The 14529-nt window shown below is 38.5% G+C and overlaps 1 protein-coding gene across 2 annotated transcripts in view; it reads left to right on the plus strand.

Moving 5' to 3' along the window:
• The window catches only part of LOC114358083 (LIM domain only protein 3), a 46524-nt gene extending 32763 nt beyond the window's left edge, over positions 1–13761 (plus strand). For both annotated transcript variants that reach the window (XM_028311958.1, XM_028311957.1), the window contains 6 exons: positions 8242–8479; positions 8759–8884; positions 9029–9170; positions 10382–10564; positions 11357–11570; positions 12674–13761. In XM_028311958.1, coding sequence (XP_028167759.1) covers positions 8242–8479; positions 8759–8884; positions 9029–9170; positions 10382–10534 — 659 coding nt within the window. In that variant the 3' untranslated portion in view covers positions 10535–10564; positions 11357–11570; positions 12674–13761. The remainder of the gene's footprint in view (positions 1–8241; positions 8480–8758; positions 8885–9028; positions 9171–10381; positions 10565–11356; positions 11571–12673) is intronic.
• The last annotated feature ends 768 nt before the right edge of the window (positions 13762–14529 follow it).

Here is a 14529-nt window from a genome sequence, read left to right on the forward strand (position 1 = left end):
GAAATGTCCGACACCCAGATCGTATTGATAAAAATAAGCGATTTTTTATTGTGCCTCACAATATTGTCCTAGCGTACATTTTTTACTATGTTGTTCTCCAGTTGTAATCTTGTAACGTAACGGGGTCATATTTTACGACCTCCAATATTTATTTTTGCGGTTGAGGAATACGAATAGTTAGTGACACCGTCTTACATATCCGCTGAGATTTATTACTGAACAAAACATTCTACGGATAGTGTTTTACTTGTGTTAAATCTAAATTCACAATCTAAAAGCCAGACGACGGAAAATCAAGTTTATTGCTGTAAGTAGAGATACGTGTACCGCACCGCACTTCGTCTACGCGACACTTCATAAGCCTTTATCGTAATCAAAATCGTATTTTACGTTGTTACAGCTATTAGGCTATGCGACGTGATGGAAAATCGAATGTCCTTCGGCGTGCGGCACTGACTTAACAGTGCGAATTAACGATGGCGGGATAAAATATCTACTACGTTCAATAAATGTAGAGCTTGAATTTTAATGTTTATTATAAATCCCACTGTTTTAATATCGATGTTCATAATAAATTTATTTAAATTACTTGACAATATTTTTCAATAAAACTCATTTTAATGATACTTAAACTTGTTTACAAATAATAAACTAACACTAAACAACAAGAATCTTGTTTTAGACCAATTTGAAGCGCGGTCTAATGAACGTTTAATAATTACAGTTACGATTCAAATTAACCACAAACTAAATAAATATTCATTAGCTTTTGATCGCGTTGAATTACTAGAAGAATATTTAGCGTTTGCGTTCTAAGAAAACTGGTCGATCCGACAGCTTATTTTGAGTCGATATTGCCGTTTCATGATGCTTGCATTCCACGAGAAAGATTTCAATTTCACCAGAAATAACACAACAAATTCGCATGAGCATCGAATGCAGCGGCGGAAAATTGCGGAGCAGTGCGGGTGCGGTGCGACGCGGCTGCGGTGCGGCGCGACTTGGAGCGCCGTAGCGTGGCGAGGCGGCGCCCGCGGCGGCTCTGGGCCGCCCTGATAAAATTTATGGCCACTTCCCCTTTAAAACAATATTGAGGGCTCAGTTGGGATTTATGTCTCGCCGCTGCTGCAGCGACTCAATTTATTCTTCAATTTTTCATACAATAACTCACACACGTATTACGAGTGATGGATGAAAAGGACTAACTTTCGGGCTTTAATAAGAGCCTCCAGATGCGAATCTACAAATTGGCTGAAGTTTATTGCCCACTTATGTCAGGCTTAAGTTTCGCCCCGAGCTTTTCTCTCAGAAAATAATTTATGACGTAGATTGTCTCGACTTTGTACACGTTTGATTGTCGTTTGGGGATACGATGTATTATTACGGGCCGGCGATAAAATGAGAGACTCAATTATTCTTGATAACTTTTTCAATAAAACATTTCATTTAACAAACAAGCTATTGCTTTTAACTAAACAAATACTCTATACTTTTTTGAATCTCTGTCTTTCAAAAAAGCTCTACTTAATAAGAATTTATTTCAATCTTGACAACTTGATAGTTTCTGGAAAACTGTTAAAAATACATGTTACCTATCTGTTTACATTTCATTCAATGAACTTTCTCCGCTTAAACGTTTAAATGTATAATAGTATTTTTATTCCGTGATAAAGCTGTACTGAATAGTAAAGAAAACATTAAGCCGTTTTCTCACAATGTGGAAACGCTATCGATAAGAATTTATCGCGAGAAGAACAGCACTAGTCGAGTCGCGATCGTAAATGGGTATTGGACGGCGGGCCGAGCGCCGAATACAAACAAGCAATACTCTGATTAAAATATAAGAAACACACACCAATCTCCCATAAGGCTGAGTGAACACTCGACGTTTTGCCAAATAATTTCGAACACTAACTTGAATGTAATAGTGGTACACTTTATGATATGTAAAGTACGAATTGCTTAAAATACAGAAGGATGTTTGATTTATAACTAAAAATTATATCTTTTAACTAATATTCTATGTCCGGTTATTCTTAAAGATTGATGGTTTTTTTTATTTTTATCAGAATAGCACGCAAACGCTAATTCGTTAATTACTTTTAATAATTAAATAAATAATTAGTCCTAAGTAAAACGTATCTAATTCTGTGGCTTGGTGGCTGATGTTCGCGCACACCAATATTGCAGGTTTGAATCCCACTAGGGGAATCGCAATGCATGTGTGCATGAGAATTCGTACTCACCTACACGGAATCAAAAACGTTTAGTAAATAAATATTAAATACGAAAATATTAATATTCGTATTAGTTAAGTGCTATGTAATTAGTTGATTAATTGGTATAATTTATTATTTATTTATTACCTTTTAAAGCAATGTATTTTTATGTCGGATGATATTAAAATCCATTCGCTCTATTTGCGTGATTAGCTAACCAGCTTTCCTAATTATACATGAAATATTACTAAAATAACAAACATACCTAATGTCGTTAGTTCAATTAATATCTTTATAACTTGATAATTTTGTTGATAAATCGTTAATTGAACAAACAACGCTGGTTCACATCGAAAGCAATTAATACGGGGTTTTAGCATCAAATAATTGAAATTTTGATTGCTGAAAACTCTTTCCTTAGAAATCGTTTACCAGTGCCATTAGGCTTAATTCAAAAATTAATTTAAACTTTCACAAGGTTGAGTTGGGAGGCGAGCAAAGGCAATATCAATTTCATAATTTTAATTAAAAAAAACTAACTTCTCTGATGACAAAGTCTCGTACTTTTTTAATAACGGGCCGTTAACGATGGTGGTTTAGGTGGGCCTGTGTCTGGGGCCCACTGCCATCGGTCAGACGGAATTTTAATCAGCCACTCGCAAATTACAGGCTACCGATTTTTAATTATCAAGTGTTACTGATCTATACATTTTAATTAATAAATTTAAGTGTCTGTAATGTTAAAATAGTATTTTGAACAGAAAGTGCATAAGTACGGCACTAATAACAAAAATGATTTGATAAATTTCAGCCTGTATGTTTATGGCGAATAATCTCCGAAACGACTGAAACTATTTTGACGGAACTTTCACTGGTATTTTATTTTAATTATGTATGTTATAAAGGGTAACTAAGGCGTCTTTTGTTTTAGAAAAATAACTATATTTCTGTACAATTTAAGAAAAAAATGATGTGACATAAGTTCTCTTCCATTTCTGAAATAACAAACGTCATCTTTTACACAGTTGAATGTGTGTGTGGGAGCTGTGGTGGGGGAAATGTGGGGACACTGGTTCTCGTTGTAGTTACGCGCGACTTCATATCTATTCTCTTTCTATGATCTGAGATTTTGTCACAACTCATGTCGACGCAGCGCACCGTGCAACCGCACTACCTACCTAAATCCGTGACTGGTGTTTCGTTGCACAGAATGTGTATAATTATGGTGATGTTTTCGTTTCGTAAACAAGCTATGTGGGTTATTCAGGGCGAACATCCTGCTCGTTAAGTTTTTACATTCGCTATTAATGCGAAGCCCGCATTTGGTTAAATCTAATTACTGCCCGTATAATGGATATCGCAACAACGCAATCAACTCCATTGTTTAATGAGTGGCCGACTACTAAAACTAAATAAATTGTATGAGCATTTAGAACGGCTGCAACCGCAATCATTATACAAATCCATTAGTAGGTATAGCACTTTAGATTGTGCCGTATGATATTTTATTTTCGTAACAAATTTGTAAATAGTTTGCCTCACATAACTAACTTATACCTCGAGGAAAACATTTAAATTACCTAATTAAAACAACGCTCGCATGTTATTCTAGACATCTAAATAACGTAGCCGCGTGACAAAAATAATTCAAATAAGTTAACATTTTCGTCAGCATAATTAATAAAACACTAATGATATTTTCTCTCAACCTATTAAAACAAAAATATGTTCAACTCAAAATAATACATCTCAAAATTATTTTATTTGTTTTATAACGTGGTTAAATGAGCTCATTAAAACTTGTAAAGAAAAGCAATTATGTCGATCGCGTTCAGGCGCGTTGTTAATTTTATTAATAAAGGCGGTTATCTATTCATTTATTAATAAAACCGATATAGTCATGCAAATAGTAAGCCGAATGATGAATAGTCAATGCAGACACGTTGTGTTAGCATATGTGGAGGGCGAGTTAATTGCGAAATGCAATGAACGTTTGTAAATTGCACGGAACGATCGCGGGCGGCCGCATGCGGGCTCATTACAATAACCTAGCATTTAATTGAATCACAGGAATGTAACCTGCGTACGCACACCGCACACATACATCTCTGTTTGACGGCACTAGTATTCTGGGGTTTGACGTCAATCCTCATTGGTGTTTACATACTCGGCGCAGTCAGAGCAAAGCAGATAATAGGCAAATATTGATTATTGTTTCACAAAATACATTTTTTTTACTTGGTTCAGGTCAGGTCAGGGGTTAAGCTTAAAGTTTGTACGAGTAATAGGCATTGACGTCTAATGCTGAACCAAAAAAAAAATGCTCTACCTACCTACCTATCTTTGTCATTCAATCAATTCCTCCTTTGAATAATGTTTTGACGTAACGACGTAAACCAAAATCATATGTTATCATATCATTAACAACAAGAGATTAATTAAATCTTATCCAATTGATTAAAAAAGACAAAACTAAAAATCTACACGATGCGTACACGCAGCAGTAAAAGGACGAACATAATAATCTTATTATGGAAACAGCGTTCGTTAGAAAGTCATTATTAATTACAACTTCATATCGTGTGAGTGAAGTTGGGTTAATCAACGGCGAACTAAAGTACCCGTGTTAATAATAAATCGTAAGCGCTGGCGAGTCTAAGTTACGTGTACAGCAGGCTAGCGGCTCTCCACACGGCACCCGCAACTCGGAAATGAGTTTGCGCGCTAAGAAAGGATTTTCGGAACAAAAGGCCATTACAGATTCCAATTAGATCCCAGTGTTTAGGAGTAATTTTGCGGTGAAATTAGAAAATTAATTTTAACTTAGTGTGGTGCAAGTGACGAGCTACGAAGCGTTAACGCTTGGTGTTTCGCGTTTGCCGCAGTACTAACGTGCACCCAGTCAGTCTTACGACAAAATAAATTACTTTTCATCCGTTTCCCGGTTTCTTTTCATTTCGGCGCCTTAATACGTTGGCGGCAGCCGACCGGCTGTGTCGGCGAAATTATACTGCCGGGTCAGTTCGGTAGCCAAGTCTCTATCAAATTCTCGGCTCGACTGTAATAAAACGAAAATAATACGAAGCGCCTTCACCCGGATATTTATGTACAGTCCCACGTTATTAACTCCCCTTTTATTGTTTTAGCTTTCAGGTACGTATAGATGAAGCAGTAGCATACGGTTCGTTTTTGTTTTTATGGCCGTAAAAGCGTTAATGTTCGTCTCTTGTAAAATTGCGAGAAACCATAAACGCGTAGAGTCGCAGGCGCTGCCGCGGCGCAGCAGCTCTGTGAATCGATATAATCGATCCGGCCATTAGAAAGACGCGCGCCCGCTCCATAATTATAGCATTAACAACATGCACGTCCTGAAATGGACAAAACACGCCAGTAAACGCACGCCTCAGCGTCGCCTTCATGCGGCATTCCGCGGAAAAACACGGAGATTCTTGGATTGTTGCGGGTAGACCGCCGGCATTTTTTATCCCGAAGAAACTTACCGCACCTATGCATACGTTCCAAGAATTTTAAGGAAAACCGCAGTGAATTGATTAACTTTCAAAGTTTCGCGTTAACGTATCGGACTTCGAGTTAGCAGTTATTATTCAATTACCATTTTTATCGCTCCACCCGAAGTGGGTAGGAGTCGAGCGGGGTTAATTCGTTCTATAAAATAGGTAGTAAATTAGTCAATACGTGCCGTGAAAGGAGATACATTAATGATAGTAATCGTTTAGTGCAATTTATTGTGGGTCCGCGCGGTAATTCGGCTCTAGGGGTCGCGCGTGGGCGGCCTTGTTAGAGCCCTGCAGCGCACTAATTGCGACGCCCGGACGCCATACGTCATCTTTATTATTTTATTATTAACGAGCCGTCATTAATATAGTCCAATTAAGTTTATTGTCGCGACGTCGGCTCCAATAAACGAGATGTATCGGCGTCGGCGACTGGCCGATGCGCAAGTGATCGATTGCGCTCGGTGTGTCCACCTAGTTACCCCTTCAATTGGTTCCTTGATTGGTTTGACGTACGCACTATTATTATATGGGCCGTGTGCCAATAAATTGGACCTGATTGTTTTCTAAAGAGCGGTCTATTTGCTTATACGAACGTGTACTAGTCGCTCCAAATTGAAGTTCCTTTGTAAGCGATGATCACACAGTGTAGTTTGTATTTACTTTGTATATTTGCATAATATTGTACGAGTTCTTAATGTTCCGTGACTAGGTATATTATAGAAACTATTGAAAAATAAAACATGGCGTAATATGCCTATTGTGTACTGAGGTGATGTATAATAAATGTATACACACGGCAGTAATATTATAAGACAGGATGCATTGCGTTCGCTGTTTAATAATTCATGAAAAAACAGACGTGTATTAAACTAAATTACATATGATTAGCGTATGTAGAAAAATTTACAATCTTCATTAGACGTACTAGCAGCAGCTTATGCGTTGTATAATTTTATCGTCCCATTAACGCATGTATTCGAACAAAGTTGCGCTTTTTCTTGTGTGAGAAAAATGCGTTTGCGCATCTTAATGACGTCAGCGAGCGGTGACTGCGTGTCACGCGGCGTGGCTCTGCTCGAATTAATTGACGCAATTATGCAGTAGAAAACAATCAAGTCTAACTTAATTCCACAATGAGTCGCGTATTACGAACAAATACCCATTTGTATGTAGCGTAACAGAATTCATTACTACGTCCATGCTTTAAATTAACCACCTTCGTCAGTTCAAATTACTTACTCCTTGCGTTATTATGTCCTAGAGACAAAATACAGCTTTGTGATTATACGCTGGTGTTAATTATGTTATAGTAAAGGTAGTTCATATTAATTATGCTTGTGGTAAACTTGCTAATAATAGGGTTCGGAAAGAACGTGTCTTAAGATATTCATTACGGTTATTACCCGCATTACCTACTTACATAACGCCGCGGGCAGCACTCCGCCGCGGTCTCCTAATTACCGTGCTGATATTATTGGTACCGTTCGTACTGGGCGCGGGAAATTCTTCTGATTGGAGTTACTGCACAACTCGCTTTCAACGAAAACGAAATTAACGAGATATTTCGACGAACAAAATTATGACTTTATTACTTGAACGATTTGACAGTTTATAATAATCGTTCTGAGAAACTGAAATTTACATTTTCTGTGAACGACAAGTCGTTACCATTTTGCGTTTACATACATAATTACTAGTACTGACGAAATAAAATTTTACAACGGCAGCTTGATATTATCGATCATTTTACGCACCAGATGGAGATGTAGATAAACAAGTTAACTTTTATTCGTTCAAGGTTCATTTTCATAACGACTCCTAATAGACGTCTCCGAATTTGGCAAGCAGTAAAACGAGGAAAGTATTTCCTTTCAAAGCAGATGGTGAAATCGAATTTTCAAGTTTTGAATTGTATTTTACTTGATTTAGAAAAGTGGCAATCCTGTGAATGATATTTATATCATATCCTGTGAATGATTTTATATCATTCACAGGATTGCCGTGCTTATAAGCACCGTGAAAAACATTGGGACAAAAACATCCCCCAACAATTTTCTTTAAGTAATTAACATCACTGACCTGTAAAGCGTGGGTTTTGCCTCTGGTAAATTAGAAATTTCGTCCTCCTGCAGAGAAGACGAAGTGACCTGATGGTCTTCATCAGGTCGCTTAGGTCAGATGATGATGACCTGCAAATAGAGGCATAGAATCACGCAGATAGCTCTAATATGTATATTAGCCCATGGCTCTACCTACTATAAAATGGGACTTTTCCCACCTCTCGTTCCCAAAGCTGCTGTCTACTGTGATATTCGCCTACTAACCCATATTTTGAAGCCACGATAGCCGAACGGTGCAGGGGTCGGACTGGCCGACTCGTGATCCGGGGAATGCGGGTTCGGTCCCCGCCGCCGCTCGACTATTGTGGTGAGCTCACTCGTGACACAAGCATATTTAACGAGGGGTTAACGGGAGTATTAGTAATTTGTTATATCTCCCACCAGGTCAGCAAGATGAGAACAAATACAGCCTCAGCAGTAGCGTGGTGGGCAACACGGGCGGCGCCAGGCTCTGCGCCCAGTGCGGCAAGGTCATCACCGAGCGGTTCCTGCTCAAGGCCATGGAGCGCTTCTGGCACGAAGACTGCCTCAAGTGCGGCTGCTGCGACTGCCGCCTCGGCGAGGTCGGCTCCAAGCTCTACTACAAGGCTGACCTTATGCTCTGCAAAAGGGACTACCTTAGGTAAACACCTTTGTGTTTTGCAATTTTTTTGTTTTACAATAAAACCTTTACTCGGTTATTATCTCACATTTAATTTTCGTAGTCTTCAATCATATCCGTTATAATGTTTTTTCTCTTTTTCAACACGTAATAATGTAGAGCAGCCTTTTTCAATTTCACATGTTGTTCAAACCATAATTTTTTAGCTGCTTGAATCACTTAAAGTAATAACGCGCGTTATAAAGGACCTCGTTATTTATAAGATGTATTTTACATTAAGAGCCTGTTATTTTTCATCAGGTTATTCGGTGCCACAGGCAACTGTGTGGCGTGCAACAAAGTCATTCCCGCCTTCGAAATGGTTATGCGAGCCAAGAGTTTCGTTTACCACTTAGAATGCTTCGCCTGTCAACAATGCAACCACAGGTAATTTCGAATTTTCGACTCGCTTTTTAATGCTTAATGAATATTTTTCTCGTTAGTAGATATTTATGGTGGAGTTGTTTTTGCAGTGGAACACGTAACGTGGTGCGCCGGGGTCGTAAATATTAATAGCCGTTGTTCGTGCAGGTTCTGCGTGGGCGACAGATTCTACCTGTGCGACAACAAGATACTGTGCGAGTACGACTACGAGGAGCGGCTCGTGTTCGCCAGCATGGCGGCCAATCCCAGCGGCTTAGCGCACATCCGGCGGCAGGTCAGCGGACTACAGGTGAATATTTCTGAATAGCATCTTCAATGCCTGTCTAGACTGCCCTGATTACATATGAATAGAGTCTCTGAATAGCAACAATTTGACCTATTGATTGACCCCTTTTATCCATGCCATGGCATGTTAAAGTGGGCGTCGCTGCAGATGTTATTTCTGACGTGCCTTCATATTCCGTCGCGTCTTTAAATATATCGAGGCTTTGTAATTGTCATTCTTTGTAATTTGCTACACGTGACAGCGTCTCCACATGCGTGTGAACCTCTGACGTGGCGTATCGTGTTCGGCGGAAAAAGCCATAAAAGCTTGTTCAGTTCGGCCTCTCGCCGTCATTTATAATTTACTTAATAACCGTTAACCGACAATGAAACGACAATACCACTACTTATTGAAATGATATGTTATTAGTAACTTGTAAGGAAATTGATTTGGGTTGTAGGTAATTATTTTGTTTACCAGCACATATTTTTTGAAGAAAATGGTGCACGTCGCTTTTATATTCTTTTAGGGGATAGACTTTTTTCTGAAGATCCCCATCTCAAATAAAGGGCACGTGAAAAAGTCGGTTCGGTGGAGTAAATAACTCCCACAAGGACACTGTTAGTGGGAGATTCTATCTTCACTTTATTATGTTTCTTTTGTGATCATTAATCTTTCTCGTACGAACGCTTGTCGGAATGCGAATGTGGGGGAATCTATTTCATTTTATGAGTCGCGCGAGTGGAGGAAACCCATTCAGCCGCACGACATTTCTAATCGACTTTTTGATTGCGCTCTCCGTGTACTGTTGGTAACTTGTCAAGAAGATACGACAGATTTTAGTCACGGAGTAGTGGATAGCCATGCAGCTTCAAGTAAATAGTTGCAACTGAATGAGATGAATCTTATATTTATGAGAGGATTTGGTTGGTGACTCCGTTGTTTTGCCTTCTGCAAGGGTGTCTACTAGAAAAGTAGTTACAATCACACAGTCAACCGTTACTTGTCAGCGTCCATATTTTAGATATTTGATATCATAGGAGTTGATAGAAGTTTATATTTGATTTGTAATTTAAATGATTGTGCAGATGTGCCCTAGTCTAAACTAAGCAACGACGCAATGCTCGTTCATACTTCAATCATAGTCGCGTTGTCTTTGGAGTCCTGAAAAAAGAATAGATAAAAATCAGTGTTTGTCTGTTATTTCAATTACACGTTCTATGTTTGTTGCCCAGTCACCAAGCGGCGGCTACGTAGCGGGCGGCTGCGGGGCGGGGGCGCCGGCCGCGGCCCTCGACAAGGACGGCGGCAACTGCGCGGGCGCCGACGACGCGTCCAGCGGCTACGGCAGCCCGCCCGACCCCGACGTGTGCGATGCTGCGCGATGACCGACGATGCCGCGCCGACTTCTCGCCTCGGTTAGTACTTTTAATGTACTCAAGCAGCAATTAGGTAGCGAGCGAGCAGCTACAAAGGCGTGGGGATAAGGACACGGCAACTGCGCGGGCGCCGACGACGCGTCCAGCGGCTACGGCAGCCCGCCCGACCCCGACGTGTGCGATGCTGCGCGATGACCGACGATGCCGCGCCGACTTCTCGCCTCGGTTAGTTTTAGTTACCTTTATGTCACTAAGCGGAGGCTACGTAGCTGCGTAGTAGCGAGAGCTACGGACGGGGGCGGCCCTCGACAAAGACGGCGGCAACTGCGGGCGCCGACGATGCGTCCAGCGGCTACGGCAGCCCGCCCGACCCCGACGTGTGCGATGCTGCGCGATGACCGACGATGCCGCGCCCGACTTCTCACCTCGGTTAGTTACCTTATGTCAACAAGCTGAGGTTGCGTAGCGAGAAAGCAGCTACGAAGGCGTGGGTATAAGGACTGAGGCTACGTAGCGTGTAGCGACGGGGGCGGGGCGCCCGTGCATTAAGCGGGAATCGAACCTGCGATCTCTACATTTTTTTTATCTACAATGAGGTGAGGTGCTGGTCAAGAGCTCCTTGATCTGCATCTCACATACATAGATAGTATTTCTGTGTCTAGCTAGTGTGTAATACATAGCTGTGTGGTGCGCCAGTGTGAATATAACATCCATGTCATCATCAATTGTATATCCATTTAATTCCTAATTACAGATTATTTACGCCATGTAATTTATGTGGTCAAGGAGGATATACGTTCATTGAGTTAATAATCGTCTGTTTTGCCTCAGGTGAAACCCCACTGAGTATCGGAGTCACTAAGGCCGCGCGCAGACTGTTCCGCAGCGGGACGCACTTCTGACAACCGACGATCGTCTCTACGCGCAGTAGTCCGGCGTCCCATCTTCAAAAACTAGCCATCACCGACAACAATCATCTATAAATAGTTATAATAAGGCTTTATTTTTTATCGTTTCACAACTCACTTCAAAGTTGGAAAATACAGTGTGAGTCACGTTAAAGTGTACATATGAAAATAGATGAAACTAGACTTATTTTTATCGACAAAAAAGAGGTCAGAAAATTTTTGAGATTTTTTTTTAATTTTTTATCGATTTTTTTTTCTTCCGATTACTTATTGTAAGGAAAACGTAATAACTTTTAAACTAAGCGGTATATCCTGATAAAATAAAAACAGTAATAATGCTAAATAACAGGCGATACTAAAAAAATACATAAAATACACAAAAAAGGCCAACAAATAATAAAAAATGATACTTTTTGAAAAAAATCTGCTTTTAAATCCATGTTTTTTTGGTTATTTGTTAAATTTCTTAAAAAAATGCCCCTATAACAGGTGGTTTTTATTACTTTGTATTATTCTCTATCGTATTATCTTTGTAAAACCAAAAATCGCATGTCTCTATCCCTATCACAACATTTGCTATGATCGTTTGAACAAAGGCCTGCCACAACATTTTTCTCCGCTACAGGTAGAGACAATTTTAATTTTGACTAAAATGCTTATTTTACTTCGAAATCTTTTGTTTTTATTTGAAATCTGACTTGTCTTTATCAAAATTACAAATCTAGAGCCATTTTCAGTTTCGTTGTTAACGAAGCGTTGAATGGCGCGCCCGGAGAGGCTTAGTTCAAACGATCATTGCAAACGTTGTAATAGGGATAGAGACATGCGATTTTTGGTTTTACGAAGGTAACACGATAGAGAATAATACAAAGTGATAAAAATTACCGGTTATAGGGGCATTTTTTGGAGAAATTTATCAAATAACCAAAAAAACACGAATTTAAAAGCAAATTTTTTCACAAAAAGTATCATTTTTTATTATTTGTTGGCCTTTTTTGTGTATTTTATGTATTTTTTTAGTATCGCCTGTTATTTAGCATTATTACTGTTTTTATTTTATCAGGATATACCGCTTAGTTTAAAAGTTATTACGTTTTCTTTACAATAAGTAATTGGAAGAAAAAAAATTCTATAAAAAAATAAAAAAAAATCTCAAAAATTTTTTGACCTCTTTTTTGTCGATAAAAATAGGTCTAGTTTCATCTATTTTCATATGTACACTTTAACGTGACTCACACTGTATAATCGATGTTAATAATAACACAATATTTAGTGCAAAACCGGCTAAGTGCAAAACATCGAAGCGTCTCGCTCGCTGAACATATTTTATAAGCGTCGCACGAGAGTACATTAGGCTAGAAGGCGGGCCATGGATATGTGGCCACTTTACAAAGTGTCCGGGATGAGTCGCGATAACGTTGTCAGAACACGATATTTCCATTATGTATACGATTTGAGCTCTTGTTTACATGTTAAGATAGCGCGCGTGGGTAGAGGACGCGCTCTCGCCACATCTTGCGCTTAGCCACATTAGCCACGCCCCGTATTCTTCAGTAATAATCTTTAAACCAATATTCGCTCATGCATTTTCCAGGTGTGTTCATTAATTTTCAATTTCATACCCATACTCTTAAGAGTTTTCTTCGACCAGACGCGTACGCGTCTCTACAATCGAAACTTTTCCGAGTAATGATCATATAGGTAACGAATTCTCATCATACAACGATTCAGGTCCAGACACTAAAATAATAATGATAATAAAATCGATCTCATTGTTATGGAGTGTGTACATTTAGAAAACTAATATTGTTATCATACAAGGTATGAAGTTTTTGAGGATGATTTTCTTTCTTATTATTTCTTTATTGATTGGTTAAGTATATTAATGTTATTTTTTACCAAAGATAAGTTTCCGTTAAAAGGATTTTTTATGATTAATAAAATGCAAATGAGCTACGATTTATGTAGGTTTTAGTGATATAATCTGGTATTCAGAGTGGTGCGATGGTTAGTTAGTGCTACCTCTGTGTAAAGTTAAAAACTGTTTAAGACATTTTGTATGATTGTTTTTGCCGCAGCTTCAGTGAATGTTGATCGCGTGATAATATCTGTAAATTAAATATTTTTGAATTCGCTATAATATGTTATGTTGATTCTTTGAGCAAGTGACCCTGTAGGTAAACGCTAAAGTTTTTAAGATAAAATAAATAATGTAAAATAAAGATTTCTACGATAAAAGATGTATTTATGTAAAAAAATTGAACTGTCGTTTGTTAGAAATATCAGCTAGAATAATTATGTCATCGTCTAAATACATGCAGTTAAGATGTCAAATAAAATAATTCGGATTTTCATGAACATCGACAAAATAATATTTCATTTCGCGTTACTATGTAAATAAATATATTTATTTAAATGATTATATTATTGTGTTTTATTGACGGAGAGTTGGTGAGGTGATTAATAATGAAGTAATTTAGAAAGTTTAGCCATCTTTCTTCAATTTTTCTTCATTTCCCTTTTTAGGGTTCCGTAGTCTTGACAAGGAACCCTTATACTATAACGGTTAAAATTCATCAGTTAGTTTAAGAGTAATAGTCATTTAACTCATGTATTATAAAATTTCTTAACTCGTAAAAATTCCTAAGAAGAAAATATTAAGTGACTTTAGATAAAGCAATTGCTTGCTTCTGAAATGTATTGTGTTAACGACGGACAACTAGGGAACTCTACACTGCGCGTGCCACGACACGCACTTGGCCAATTTTTTCAGTTTACAAATACCGGCTTAACTGAATCTTAAAAAATAATACTCATTCTATCTTGTTATACAAAAAAGCGGATGTTTACTCGTATTGGCAATAAAATAATTTATTCAAAATGCCTAACTTGTTTTAACTTAACAAGTGCCTACATATACTTATTTAATAATACGTATTAAAAACAAATATTACAAATTCAAGTAGGCATGCACGGCTTACCTTATCTTAATACACGCCTTACTTAATTGCCGATCAAATAAACAGATCCATTTGCAAAAAGCACTTAAAGCAATTCTCACGTCGAGGATGGAGATATTTGGGATTTTCGACAAGA

The sequence above is a fragment of the Ostrinia furnacalis genome, unplaced genomic scaffold (assembly GCF_004193835.3).
Source record: "Ostrinia furnacalis isolate ACB-3 unplaced genomic scaffold, ASM419383v2 OfSCF3663, whole genome shotgun sequence".
Lineage (NCBI taxonomy): Eukaryota > Metazoa > Arthropoda > Insecta > Lepidoptera > Crambidae > Ostrinia > Ostrinia furnacalis.